Genomic DNA, 15,736 nt, shown 5'->3' with positions numbered 1-15,736 from the left:
CTGTCCTTCTAACGAATACCCAGGACTGATCTCCTTCAGGATGGACTGGCTGGATCTCCTTGCAGTCCAAGGGACTCTCAAGAGTCTTCTCCAACACCACAGTTCAAAAGAATCAATTTTTTGGCACTCAACTTTCTTCACAGTCCAATTCTCACATAAATAGTGTAACACAAATACCTTATTCAATGAGTTTAAAGTTATAGCATTAGAATTCAAAAGAGATTAAAAAATAACTAGTTAAATGTCTTCCATATGGCATGTAAGGAAGAAAGGATTAATGATCTTAAGGAACATAACTACTAATGCACTGACATTATTAGAAATACCTACATTTTACATACTTATTACTATATTCAGCTATGGAGTATAAACATGAACATTCACACATGATGGCATAGACAAATGATGTTTTCATTGCCAAATTCAGATATTTTAAAAAAGTTGCTCAACTGTCTTTATTCTAAAGCAAAATGACAGTGGGAAATTTCTAATAACTGACATACTTTATTTTTTTTTTAATTTTCTTAAGTTTTATGCCGCTTCAATCTTCAACCCTCGAGTTTTGTACACGTCATTGACAAAAATTCAGAATTCACAGGTTTTACAAAGCATAAGTTTATTATATGTTTTACAATTTTATATTTTATACCAGTCCTCATTTTCAAATTGATATTTACTGGATTATGTTATAGAAGAGAGCTATATATCCACTCAATATATATATTGATATATATCTTTTACATCTTTTGACATACAAGGAAAATAGATGTGTAATCAGCCACTGTTTCCAAATTGGGAAAGGAGTAGGTCAAGGCTGTATATTGTCACTCTGCTTATTTAACTTATATGCAGAGTACATCATGTAAAATGCCAGGCTGGATGAAGCACAAGCTGAAATCAAGATTGCCAGGAGAAATATCAACAACCTCATATATGCAGATGACACCTCCCTTATGACAGAAAGTGAAGAAGAACTAAAGAGCCCCTTGATGAGTGAAAGAAGTGAGTGAAAACTTAAAACTCAGCTTTCAGACAACTAAGATCATGTCATCCGGTTCCATCACTTCATGGCAAATAGATGGGGAAACAATGGAAACAGGGAGAAACTTTACTTTTTTGGTCTCCAAAATCACTGCAGATGGTGACTGCAGCCATGAAATTAAAAGACACTTGCTCCTTGGAAGGAAAGCTATGACCTACCCAGACAGCATATTAAAAAGAAGAGACATTACTTTGCAGACAAAGGTCTATTTAGTCAAAGCTATTGTTTTTAGTCATGTATGGATGTGAGAGTTGGACAATAAGAAAGATGAACACCAAAGAATTGATACTTTTGAACTGTGCTGTTGAAGAATCTTGAGAGTCCCTTGGACTGCAAGGAGATCAAACCAGTCAATCCTAAAGGAAATCAGTCCTGACTATTCATTGGAAGGACTGATGTTGAAGCTGAAACTCCAATACTTTGGCCACCTGATGTGAAGAACTGACTCATTGGAAAAGAACCTGATGCCAGAAACGATTGAAGGCAGGAGGAGAAGGGGACGGCTGAGGATGAGATGGTTAGATGGCATCACCAACTTGATGGACATGAGTTTGAGCAAGCTCCGGGAGTTGGTGATGGAGATGGAAGTCAGCCATGCTGCAGTCCATGGGGCCGCAAAGAGTCAGACATGACTGAATGATTGAACTGAACTGAACTGAATCAGACACTTAAGAGAAATAAATCTTATTTATAATTTATTAGTAATAAATTAATTAATGCAACATGAAAAGTATAGCTTCTTAGATTACAAATTGTAAAGCATTACTTACAAGAAAAAAACAATTAGTAATTTTTGACATTAATCAAAAGTGTTTCCAACTCTCCTGGTTTGGAGATAGTTTACATTTATAAAGGAAGACTTTTTTTTTTTTTTGTAATTTATAAGTATCAATAAGGCTGTTGAAAAAGTTCCAGCTTTGTGATAATAAAATTTATTTATTTTTATTTTTTTTCATTTATTTTTATTAGTTGGGGGCTAACTACTTTATAATATTATAGTGGTTTTTGTCATACATTAACATGAATCAGTCATGGATTTACATGTGTTACCTATCCCATTCCCCCTCCCAGCTCCCTCCCCATCCCATCCCTCTGGGTCTTCCCAGTGCACCAGCTCTGAGCACTTGTCTCATACATCCAACCTGGGCTGGTGATCTGTTTCACCCTTGATAGTATACTTGTTTCAATGCTATTCTCTCAGAACATCCCACCCTCGCCTTCTCCCACAGAGTCCCAAAATCTATTCTGTACATCTGTGTCTCTTTTTCTGTTTTGCATATAGGGTTATTGTTACCATCTTTTTAAATTCCATATGTATGCATTAGTATACTATATTGGTCTTTATCTTTCTGGCTTACTTCACTCTGTATAATGAATGGGCTCCAGTTTCATCCATCTCATTAGAACTGATTCAAATGAATTATTTTTAATGGCTGAGTAATATTCCATTGTGTATATGCACCACAGCTTCCTTATACATTCATCTGCTGATGCGCATCTGGGTTGCTTCTATGTCCTGGCAATTGTAAACAGAGCTGCGATGAACATTGGGGTGCACATGTTTCTTTCAGATCTAGTTTCTTCAGTGTGTATGCCCAGGAGTGGGATTGCTGGGTCATATGGCAGTTCTATTTCCAGCTTTTTAAGGAATCTCCACACTGTTCTCCATAGTGGCTGTACTAGTTTGCATTCCCACCAACAGTGTAAGAGGGTTCCCTTTTCTCCACACCCTCTCCAGCATTTATTGCTTGTAGACTTTTGGATAGCAGACATCCTGACTGGAGTGGGATGGTACCTCATTGTGGTTTTGATTTACATTTCTCTGATAATGAGTTATGTTGAGCATCTTTTCACGTGTTTGTGAGCCATCTGTATGTTTTCTTTGGAGAAATGTCTGTTTAGTTGTTTGGCCCATTTTTTGATTGGGTCATTTATTTTTCTGGAATTGAGCTGCACGAGATACTTGCATAATTTTGAGATTAATCCTTTGTCTGTTGCTTTGTTTGCTATTATTTTCTCCCAATCTGAGTGCTGTCTTTTCACCTTGCTCATAGTTTCCTCTGCTGTGCAAAAGCTTTTAAGTTTAATTAGATCCCATTTGTTTATTTTTGCTTTATTTCCCATATTCTGGGAGGTGGTTATAGAGGATCCTGCTGTGATTTATGTCAGAGAGTGTTTTGCCTATGTTCTCCTCTAGGGTTTTATAGTTTCTGGTCTTACATTTAGATCTTTAATCCATTTTGAGTTTATTTTTGTGTATAGTGTTAGAAGGTGTTCTAGTTTCATTCTTTTACAAGTGGTTGACCAGTTTTCCCAGCACCACTTGTTAAAGAGGTTGTCTTTTTCCATTATATATCTTTGCCTCCTTTGTAGAAGATAAGGTTTCCATAGGTTCGTGGATTTATCTCTGGGCTTTCTATTCTGTTCCATTGATCTATATTTCTGTCTTTGTGTCAGTACCATACTGTCTTGATGACTGTGGCTTTGTAGTATAGTTTGAAGTCAGGCAGGTTGATTACTCCAGTTCCATTCTTCTTTCGTAAGATTGCTTTGGCTATTCAAGTTTTTTTGTATTTCCATACAAACTGCAATTATTTGTTCTAGTTCTATGAAAAATACCGTTGGTAGCTTGATAGGGATTACATTGAACCTATAGATTGCTTTGGGTAGTATAGACATTTTCACAATATTGATTCTTCCAATCCATGAACACGGTATATTTCTCCATCTATTTGTGTCCTCTTGATTGCTTTCATCAGTGTTTTATAGTTTTCTATGTATAGGTCTTTCTTTTCTTTAGGTAGATATACTCCTAAGTATTTTATTCTTTTTGTTGCAATGGTGAATGATATTATTTCCTTAATTTCTCTTTCTGTTTTCTCATTGTTAGTATATAGGGATGCAAGGGATTTCTGTGTGTTAATTTTATATCCTGCAACATTTCTGTATTCATTGATTAGCTCTAGTAATTTTCTGGTAGAGTCTTTAGGGTTTTCTATGTAGAGGATCATGTCATCTGCAAACAGCGAGAGTTTCACTTCTTCTTTTCCTATCTGGATTCCTTTTATTTCTTTTTCTGCTTTGATTGATGTGGCCCACACTTCCAAAACCATATTGAATAATGGTGGTGAGATTGGACACCCTTGTTCCTGACTTTAAGGGAAATGCTTTCAATTTTTCACCATTGAGGATAATGTTTGTTGTGGGTTTGTCATATATAGCTTTTATTATGTTGAGGTATGTTCCTTCTATGCCTGCTTTCTGGAGAGTTTTCATCATAAATGGATGTTGAATTTTGTCAAAGTCTTTTTCTGCATCTATTGTGATAATCATATGGTTTTTATCTTTCAATTTGTGAATGTGGTGTATTACATTGATTGATTTGCAGATATTAAAGAATCCTTGCATTCCTGGGATAAAGCCCACTTGGTCATGATGTATGATCTTTTTAATATGTTATTGGATTTTGTTTGCTAGAATTTTGTTAAGGATCTTTGCATCTATGTTCATCAGTGATATTGGCCTGTAGTTTTGTTTTTGTGGCATCCTTGTCTTGTTTTGGTACTAGGGTGATGGTGGCTTCATAGAATGACTTTGGAAGGTTGCCTTCTTCTGCAATATTCTGAAGGAGTTTGAGTAAGATAGGTGTTAGCTCTTCTCTAAATTTTTGGTAGAATTCAGCTGTGAAGCCATCTGGTCCTGGGCTTTTGTTTCCTGGAAGATTTCTGATTACAGTTTCGATTTCCTTGCTTGTGATGGGTCTGTTAAGATCCTCTATTTATTTCTGGTTCAGTTTTGGAAAGTTATACTTATCTAAGAATTTGTCCATTTCATCCAAGTTGTCCATTTTATTGGCATAGAGCTGCTGGTAGTACTCTCTTATGATCCTTTGTATTTCAGTGTTGTCTGTTGTGATCGCTCCATTTTCATTTCTAATTTTGTTAATTTGGTTCTTCTCCCTTTGTATCTTGATGAGTCTGGCTAACGGTTTGTCAATTTTGTTTATTTTTTTCAAAAAACCAGCTTTTAGCTTTGTTGATTTTTGCTATGGTCTCTAGTTTCTTTTGCATTTATTTCTGCCCTAATTTTTAAGATTTCTTTCCTTCTACTAACCCTGGGGTTCTTCATTTCTTCCTTCTCTAGTTGCTTTAGGTGTAGAGGTAGGTTATTTATTTGACTTTTTTCTTGTTTCTTGAGGTAAGCCTGTATTGCTATGAACCTTCCCCTTAGCACTGCTTTTACAGCGTCCCGTAGGTTTGGGGTTGTTTTGTTTTCATTTTCATTCATTTCTATGCATCTTTTTATTTCTTTTTTGATTTCTTCTATGATTTGTTGGTTATTCAGAAGCGTGTTATTAGCCTCCATATGTTTGAATTTTTAATAGTTTTTTTTTCATGTAATTGAGATCTAATCTTACTGCATTATGGTCAGAAAAGATGACTGGAATGATTTCAATTTTTTTGAATTTATCAAGGCTAGATTTATGGCCCAGGATGTGATTTATTCTGGAGAAGATTCCGTGTGCACTTGAGAAAAAGGTGAAGTTGACTGTTTTGTGGTGAAATATCCTGTAGATAACAATTAGGTCTAGCTGGTCCACTATGTCATTTAATGTTTGTGTTTCCTTCTTAATTTTCTGTTCAGTTGATCTGTCCATCGGTGTGAGTGGGGTATTAAAGTCTCCCACTATTATTGTGTTACTATTAATTTTCTCTTTCATAGTCATTAGCGTTTGCCTTACATATCGTGGTGCTTTTAAGTTAGGTGCATATATATTTATAATTATTACTTCTTCTTGAATTGATCCTTTGATCATTATGTAGTGTCCTTCTTTGTCTCTTTTCACAGCTTTTATTTTGAAGTTTCTTTTATCTGATATGAGTATTGCGACTCCTGCTTTCTTTTGGTCTCCATTTGCGTGAAATATTTTTTCCAGCCCTTCACTTTCAGTCTGTATGTGTCCCTTATTTTGAGGTGGGTCTCTTGTAGACAACATATATAGGGATCTTGTTTTTGTATCCATTCAGCCAGTCTTTGTCTTTTGGTTGGGGCATTCAACCCATTTATATTTAAGGTAATTATCGATAGGTATGGTTCCGTTGCCATTTGGTTTGTTGTTTTGGGTTCACGTTTATACAACCTTTCTGTGTTTCCAGTCTAGAGAAGATCCTTTAGCATTTGTTGAAGGGCTGGTTTGGTGGTGTTGAATTCTCTCAACTTTTGCTTGTCTGTAAAGCTTTTGAATTTTCCTTCATATCTGAATGAGATCCTTTCTGGGTACAGTAATCTGGGTTGTAGGTTATTCTCTTTCATTACTTTAAGAGATGATAAAATTTATTGAGCTGACCATGAACACATTAACAATGAATCACATAGGAGTGAAAGTGGCAATCTTGTAGTTCCTATGCCCAGTACCAAAGTAGGTTATGGATTTTGGAATTTCCAATCAATTCTAATACACTGGATTGTAATTTATAGTGTTTAACCTCTATTTGCTCTGGGAATGTAAAGTAACTCTATCAGCAAAGAAACAGCATAGGTCATTAGGAGAAGATTACCATATCAGATAGCAAATTATAAAAGTAGTTCAAAATATCCAAAGACTCCAGGGGAATTTTATGTATTAGAAAATAAGGTACCATTCTACTTGACGGAGAATGAGGCTGCTGAATCTTATCCATGCCGGTTTCCTTATGCTTGATTCCTTCTTAAAGTCGCTCTCCCTCCTCAAGCAGGAGGAGCAATGTGACAGGATAGAAGCAGAGTACATTAAGGACCAGACCTTACAATGCACAGGGTTTACTTAAGGGCAGGACCCATTCTTCTCTTTGATCTTCCTGATTCAGACTTTGGCAGGACCAAGTCACCAGGGAGGCTGATGTTTCTCTTTCTCTAAGTCACTGTGTCTGGATGGGATCTGGAGGTCTCCTAGGGAGCCCTGACCATCCTTTCTCTGAAGAGCACCCTGCAAAGCACACTGACAGGGTGCTTTAAAATTTAGGGGAAGTGAAAGGGGCCAGGAATATCGGGCAAGTAAAACCTGCATGATGCATTAGAGACTTTTGTCAGTATTGCATAATGTCTTTGTGCTAATGCACTTACTGTTACAATTTAACTCCTGAGAATATTTGTATGTTTACTGTGTCCTCAAGAGTCCTAAATGAGAAGGAACAAATGACAAAGCAGAATTTGATGGTTTATCTTCCTGCGCACAATCCCATTATAGTATGAAAATTCATGCTGGATCTCTTAAATATTTTCCATTTTGATAATGTTAATCCAAAGTATTGTTAATAAAAGATACTCTAAACTGCTGTCAGTCAGTCAGTGTCATGGTCCAGTTCAGTTCAGTCACTCAGTCATGCCCGACTCTTTGTGACCCCATGAATTGCAGCACGCCAGGCCTCCCTGTCCATCACCAACTCCCAGAGTTTACAGATACTCGTATCCTTCGAGTCAGTGATGCCATCCCGCCGTCTCATCCTCTGTCGTCCACTTTTCCTCCTGAACCCAATTCCACCCAACATCAGGGTCGTTTTCCAATGAGTCAACTCTTTGCATGAAGTGCCCAAGTATTGGAGTTTCCCATCAGTCCTTCCCATGAACACCCAGGACTGATCTCCTTCAGGATGGACTGGTTGGATCTCCTTGCAGTCCAAGGGACTCTCAAGAGTCTTCTCCAACACCACAGTTCAAAAGCATGAATTCAGCAGTGCTCAGCTTTCTTCACATTCCAACTCTCACATCCATACATGACCACTGGAAAAACCATAGCCTTGACTAGATGAACCTTCGTTGGCAAAGTAATGTCTCTGCTTTTTATTATGCTATCTAGGTTGGTCATAACTTTCCTTTTAAGGAGTAAGCTTCTTTTAATTCCATGGCTGCAATCACCATCTGCAGTGATTTTGGAGCCCAAAAAAATAAAGTCAGCCATTATTTCCACTGTTTCCCCATCCCCATCTATTTCCCATAAAGTGATGGAACTGGATGCCATGATCTTAGTTTCTGGATGCTGAGCTTTAATCAACTTTTTCACTCTCCTCTTTCACTTTCCTCAAGAGACTTTTTAGTTCCTCTTCACTTTCTGCATTAAGGGTGGTGTCATCTGCATATTTGAGATTATTGATATTTCTCCTGGCAATCTTGATTCCAGCTTGTGCTTAATCCAGCCCAGCGTTTCTCATGATGTACTCCACATGTAAGTTATATAAGCAGGGTGACAATATACAGCCTTGACATACTCCTTTTCCTATTTGGAACCAGTCTGTTGTTCCATGTCCAGTTCTAACTGTTGCTTCATGACCTGCATACAGGTTACTTAAGCGGCAGGTTGGTGGTCTGGTATTCCCATCTCTTGAAGACTTTCCCATAGTTTATTATGATCCTCAGAGTCAAAGGCTTTGGCATAATCAATAAAGCAGAAATAGATGTTTTTCTGGAACTCTCTTGCTTTTTCAATGATCCAGAGGATGTTGGCAATTATTCTCTGGTTCCTTTGCCTTTTCTAAAGCCACCTTGAACATCTGGAATTTGTCAGAAATTCAATGCATTCTAAAGATCGTTTCCTCTGTGGTCTACAAATTTACATATATTTACATAAAATATGTTTAATTTTATTTCCAAAGATGAGTGTAATACTTATTTTTTTTTTTTTTTAGAAGTTCTGGATCTTTTTATCTGTTTAGTAATGTGACATGGAGTGTATTTAATAACAATATTGAACATAATTACCTGTTTTCTTTCATGGCTGTACAACTCACACCTATATTGTAGATAAGTGTGTTCACAAATTGATTGCCATTTAAGTGCTAGTGGGAATATTCAGTATATAATTATGAACATGTGCAAGTCTTTCTGCATGACAGATAATATAAAACAGTGTGCATAAATTTTATTTAAATGGTATTTCCATAATATACTCCCTTAAAATTAGTCCTACCAGTTTACTTGTTCTACAAATCATTTGTAGGAATATTACTTGTTGACAATTTCAATTTCCCAGATTTTCCCTGTCACCTTTTATATGTCATTGGCCATTTCACTTCTGTGAATTTGCTGTTCATACTTTTCATTTATTTTCACATTGGACTGCTAGACTTTTCATTGGCGATTTGTAGTCTTTCTTATTGCACAGTGAATACCAACTCTTTGTCTATTAAAAGTGCCATCATGTAGATTTGAGGAAAATTTTGTAAGTCTATATGCTTGATTTAAAAACATTTTCTCCTATGGAAACATATGGTTCTACCTTCTTATTTTTCTGTTAATTCTACTTTTCTTTAAATATATGTCAATTACTTAGGTGGGTTCTATGGAAAATTCTATGGTAAATTTTCCTATAATTCCCTGAACATCAATGTTTCTTTTTTAAAATAAATTATGCCTAAGGCTGATGAATGTTTTTTATATGTTGTGGATGGTGATCCCGTTGACCAACAAGACAAGACTCATTCCCTCACCTGGACATTTTGATTATAACTGCTTTCCTGATGTACAGTTTTCATCAGTACCTTCAGATTGTCTTCATTTGGTTCACCAATTTTTTAACAAATATGTGATTTTTGTACTGTGCTCATTGTTTCTGATTATTTCAGTCATAGTGGACCTAGGTTTAAAGAAAATAATATCTATAATATTTTCTGTCATGATAAAAGATTGAGTGTTCACATGTAAGTGTTATGGGAGGGACGACATAATAGCTTCCTGAGGAAAGAGACAAAAGAATGATAAATGCTGATCTAAAGTGTGGTTATAGTATAATATAATATGAAAGTGAAAGTTGCTCAGTCATGTCCAAGTCTTTGGGACCCCATGGGCTGTAACATGCCAGGCTCCTCTGTCCATGGAATTCTCCAGGCCAGAGTACTGGCCTGCTGGTAGCTATTTCCTTCTCCAGGGGATCTTCCCAATGTGGTATTGAACCCAGGTCTCCCTTGTTGCAGGCAGATTCTTAACCATCTGAACCACCAGGGGAGCCCAAGGAAACTGGAGTGGCTAGCCTATCCCTTTTCCAGGAAAATCTTCTCAACCCAGGAATCAACCCAAGATCTCCTGCATTGCAGGCGGTTTCTTTACCAGCTGAGCTACCAGAGAAGCCCATATTATGATATAATAGTAAATAATTCAGTCTGTGTTCAAGAAACCCATTGAATTTTTCATCATATCTGCAAGTAGCTAAGTGGTGCTGTGTCCTGAATTGTAAAAATATACATAGATTTATCTATGCATATAGATATAGGTAAGACCATAGATATATTCAGGTAGCTTTGGAGAGAATGAAAATTCAAAAGTCCCTTTAGAGTTCAGGTTATAATTTTCTAAACATACAGTTGAGAACTTGTATCCATTAGTGAAGGCTGATGGGAGTGAAAATAATAGGTGAATAAAAGGTGGATGACAAAAAGAGAATTAGGTCATGAAATTAAAGATTTTTGCAAATATCTCAATTTTATAAAAGGAGGCAAGTAGCAGTTGCTATATTTCTAATTCCACAAACTCTCCAAAGGCAAATGAGTTTAACTGGATGAAGGCAAGTGTCTTGCCATGGCTTTAGGTAAAAAGTGATGTTGACGCTGGATGCATAGTAAAAATGAAGAACTATTAGTGGTCTCACAAATAAAATTGAAGGGTGAATTTTTCAAAAGAATTCCCATTATTGAACAATTTCTATAACAAGGAAAAGCTACAAAATTCTATACAAAAATGAAGGTAAAATTCTGAATATCTACACAGTAATATGGATACTATGAATAGACTTTTATTGTTCTTGTTTCTACACCCAACATGTGAAAAACCGTTAAATTCAATCATATCTTTTTAGTACAACTTTTGCATTAAAATAATAAATTTCAATACATACCCACATTGTTTTATGGAGGAGTCCTATTTATGAGGCAGAGCTGCTAGAACACCAGTACCCAAACTTTTAGGCCCCAGGAACCAGTTTTGTGGAGGACAATTTTTCCATGGACTGGGGTAGGAAGCAATGGTTTTGGGACGATTCAAGCATATTGCATTTATTGCTCACTTTATCTCTATTACTGCATCAGCTCGACCTCAGATCATCAGGCGTTAGATCTCAGAGGTTGAGGACCCCTGCGCTGAGGTCTCAGATACAGTTAGTCTCTTTTCCCCTTCTTTCCTCTCTTAGTGAACTTCCAGCAACAAAACAGAAAACATTTTGTGATGACAAACATGGCAGTTGCCACACAGGCCAGCAGGAACCCGATGACATCCAAAGAGTGGTACTGGAACCAGGTGAGGTCATGGATAGCTGGCCTCAAGTGCTTGGCTCCTTTGTGGCGCATGACAAACTCGATCCAGAAGACTGCTCTGTCCAAGGGCTTCATCGGCTGATCATGCTGAATGGCTGATAATCTCATCACATTCTCTTTGTAGCTGAAGGAAAATCAAACAGTGATCATTTATGGAATGAGCTATAATAGGCAAATATGTGAAATTTTCTTGCAGATGGTTACAACGAGTGCAACACAGAGTGGAAGAAAAATAGATAATTTTCTCTGAGGTGATTATTGAGATATTATCTTAAGGGCTAGGATTTCTTAAATGCATAGCATTTCAAGCTACAAAGAAAAGAAAGAAAATGGGAGAGAACAAGATTGTACATTCTGAAGAATGGAATGAGCCATCCCAAAGGGAAATAAAAGAAAAGAAATTCGTAATATGTTTGTCCAAAGTTTGAATTGTCTCATAAAGAATTGTTAATAGACCTGGTAGATGTATTTCAAAACGTTATAATCCAGATATAGCAGGTAAATCAGTGATGAGGTTTGGAGACATGTCCAGACAGGGCTGATCTTACATTAGTGAAGTGGTGGTTGAAAGTGTGGAAGTAGATTGACAGTTTGATTCCTGACTCTTACTTTGTTGGCTGCTTTTTTATTCTTTCTGTTCCTCAGATTTAAAAAAAAAAAAAAATTTATTAACGTTTTAAAACTTTTTTTATTTTTTAAACTCTTAATTTTACTTCGGAGTGCTCAATCATGATAGAACCTGTTTCTCAGGTTTTCATTGTATAAAATGGCTAGGAATAGTATCTTATCTAATTATTTTGAGAATATTTTACTGATTCTTAGAGGCATTCCTAGCATGCAGTAGACACTCAGTAAATATTTACTAGTATTGTTGTTCTGGTTTTTGTTCTATAAATTCCGGAGAAGCTTCAACATTTCACTCTCAGGCATTGCAGACACACTTGTTTCTACTGTTGAAATGCTGGCAGACTAATAGACAAGAAAAAAGAATAAAGAGCTATAGCTCATGAACTTTAAATCACAAAGTGTTATTACATGGCAATGTAGTAATAACAATGGAAGTAACTTTTCTCCCTTTTATGTCAAAAACACAGGTTGAGAACTGGGTTTTTGAGAAGACTGCAGTAATCCTGGAAATATATTTTTAATACAATAGGAATAGACTACAATGAAGAAGTTACTTAATATGTGTAAAGTAACACTGTTTTACTGAATACAACATGCAGCATATCATGAACATTCAGTATATCTTCATTTTTAACACCAACATTACATTATTAAAAATTAAAAAGACATACAAATATACCAGAGATATGTACATTTACATAAAAACAGCAGATGAAAGATTTTTTTCTTTTAAAAAAAGAGAAAAAAGGAGGAGCTAAGATGGCGGAGGAATAGGATGGGGAGACCACTTTCTCCCCTACAAATTCTTCGAAAGAACATTTGAACGCTGAGCAAACTCCTCAAAACAACTTCTGATCGCTAGCAGAGGACATCATGTGCCCAGAAAAGCAGCCCATTGTCTTTGAAAGGAGGTAGGACAAAATAGAAAACATAAAAAGAGAGACAAAAGAGCTAGGGATGGAGACCCGTCCCGGGAAGGGAGTCGTAATAGAGAAAGTTTCCAAACACCAGGAAACCCTCTCACTGGCGGGTCTGGGGGAAGTTTTTGAATCTTGGAGGACAACCTAACTGGGAAGAAAAATAAATAAAACCCACAGATTTCATGCCTAAAAGCAACTCCTAGGAGAAAAGTACCCCAGACGCTCGCATCTGCCACCAGCAACTGGGGGCTGAACAGAGAGGAGCGGGAGGCATTGCTTAGGGTAAGGACCGGGCCTGAATGTCCTGAGGGCAATCGGATGGAGCTAACGTGAGATAGCAACTTAAACTATGGGATAGCAAGAGAGAGAGAGAAAATTAACCGGTGAAAAGCGCTAACCGAACACACTGCTGGCCTGTTCACAGAACAAAGGAAAGACTGAGGAATTTCAGAGAAAGCTAGCCGGTGGCGGACTGGCCCATCCCACGCCAGAGGCAGGAGGCAGAGGGGAGGGGAAAGGGGCAAACTCGGCCCCAGAGACAGCATCCCCTACCAAACTGCAAAGAGGTTTCCAATTTCTAACCAAAGATTTCCTGAGATTCTGGATGGTTGACATCCAGTGGGAGGGTCTCAGCTAGAGGCCAGCTCTCCAGAACAGACACAAGGCGCACCGGAGCGGTGTGCGCGAAACCTAGGCTGGGACCTTGGAGGGGAGAAGGCGCACCGCGCCCGGGGAGAGTGCGCTCATCAAGCTCCTGGCTGCCTGAGCTGCTCGGGTGGGGAAGGCACAAAATGCAGGCCCAACCGAGTCTGAGCTTTTGTGGAGAACCAGAAAACTGGAACCACAGGCAACTCAGGGCCCGCTCCCTATAGAGCAGCCTGGAGCCTGAGTAGTGTAGACGGGGAAAGCACAGGCGCCATGAGTGGGGAAACCCAGTGTGGCCAGAACACTGAGAGTGCTCCCCACACAGGCAGTGACATTTGTCTGCAGCTCCCCGCCCTCCCCACAGCACGACTGAACAAGCGAACCTAAACAAGAGACCACTTCCACCGGCTTGTGTTAAGGCAGAAATTAGACACTGAAGAGACCTGTAAACAGAAGCCAAATAAACAAAGGGAACTGCTTCAGAAGCGACAGGTGCAATAGATTAAAATCTCTGTAGTTAACACCAACTACACTGGAAGGGCCCTATAGATATTGAGAAGTGTAAGCCGGAACAAGGAGCTATCTGAAACTGAACCAAACTCACACTGCCCACAACAGCTCCAGAGAAATTCCTAGATATATTTTAGCTATTTTTTTAATTAAAAATTTTTTTTTGTCTTTTTCTTAAATTTTTTCTCTTTTATTTTCTTTTAAATTACCTATTACTCCTCTATTACTCCTTAATTTTCATTTTCTTTTATTTTCTTTTAAAGTCTGCTATTACTCCTCTATTACTCCTTAATTTTCATTTTCATTTCACTATAACCTTGCAAAAAAAAAAAAAAAAAACCTTATTTTTAAAGTGAACTTCATATATATTTCTTAAATTTTTTGTGTTTTTGTTTTTAATATTGTAATTTTAAGAGCCTAACCTCTACTCTAGATTTTTAATATTTGCTTTTCAGTATTTGATATAAATTTTAGACATTTAAGAATCCAATATTCAGTACCCATTTTTACTCAGAAGTGTGATGATTACTCTTTTCCCCTTTTGACTCTCCTTTTTCTCTCCCAGATCACCTCTGTTTCCTCCCTCCCCCTTCTCTCCTAAATCTAATTCTGTGAATCTCTATGGGTGTTCTGGGCTGCAGAGAACACTTAGGGAACAGAGCACTGCATAGATCTGTCTCTCTCCTCTTGAGTCCCCCCTTTTCTCCTCCTGCTCATCTCTATCTCCCTCCTCCTTCTCCTCTTCTTCATGTAACTCTGTGAACCTCTCTGGGTGTCCCTCACTGTGGAGAATCTTTTCACCATTTACCTAGAAGTTTTATTATCAGTGCTGTATAGTTGGAGAAGTCTTGAGGCTACTGGAAGAATAAGACTGAAATCCAGAGGCAGGAGACTTAAGCCCAAAATCTGAGAACACCAGAAAACTCCTGGCTACAGGGAACATTAAGTAATAAGAGATCATCTCAAAGCCTCCACACTTACACTGACAACCACCACCCAAAAGCCAATAAGTTCCAGAGGAAGACATACCAGGCAAATTCTCCAGCAACGCAGGAACATAGCACTGAGCCTCAACATACAGGCTGCCCAAAGTCACACCAAACACATAGACCCACCTCAAAACTCACTACTGGACACTCCAGTGAACTCCAGAGAGAAATCCAGTTCCAAGCACCAGAACACTGACGCAAGCTTCCCTAACCAGGAAACCTTGACAAGCCGATTGTCCAAACCCACCCACTGGGAGAAACCTCCACATTAAAAAGGAACCACAGACCATCAGAATACAGAAAGGCCACTCCAAACACAGCAATCTAAACAAGATGAAAAGGCATAGAAATACCCAGCAGGTAAAGGAACATGAAAAATGCCCACCAAGCCAAACAAAATAGGAGAAGATAGGGAATCTACCTGAAAACGAATTTAGAATAATGATAGTAAAAAATAATCCAAAATCTTGAAAACAAAATGGAGTTACAGATAAATATCCTGGAGACAAGGATTGAGACGATGCAAGAAATGTTTAACAAGTACCTAGAAGAAATTAAAAAAAGTCAATTAAAAATGAATAATGCAATAAGTCAGATCAAAACACTTTGGAGGGAACTAACAGTAGAATAACGGAGGCAGAAGATAGGATAAGTGAGGTAGAAGATAAAATGGTGGAAATAAATGAAGCAGAGAGGAAAAAAGAAAAAAAAAATCAAAAGAAATGA

General features: G+C 37.6%; 1 protein-coding gene across 4 annotated transcripts in view; it reads right to left on the bottom strand.

Moving 5' to 3' along the window:
• Positions 1–10,780: 10,780 nt before the first annotated feature.
• Positions 10,781–15,736, bottom strand: part of LOC122696516 (UDP-glucuronosyltransferase 2B18-like) — a 33,867-nt gene continuing 28,911 nt past the window's right edge. For all 4 annotated transcript variants that reach the window (XM_043906589.1, XM_043906591.1, XM_043906590.1 and 1 more), the window contains one exon: positions 10,781–11,443. In XM_043906589.1, the coding sequence (XP_043762524.1) occupies positions 11,164–11,443 (280 nt within the window). In that variant the 3' untranslated portion in view covers positions 10,781–11,163. The remainder of the gene's footprint in view (positions 11,444–15,736) is intronic.

This window comes from Cervus elaphus, chromosome 6 (genome assembly GCF_910594005.1).
Source record: "Cervus elaphus chromosome 6, mCerEla1.1, whole genome shotgun sequence".
In the NCBI taxonomy this organism is placed as follows: domain Eukaryota; kingdom Metazoa; phylum Chordata; class Mammalia; order Artiodactyla; family Cervidae; genus Cervus; species Cervus elaphus.
This window is presented reverse-complemented; position numbering and strand designations above follow the sequence as displayed.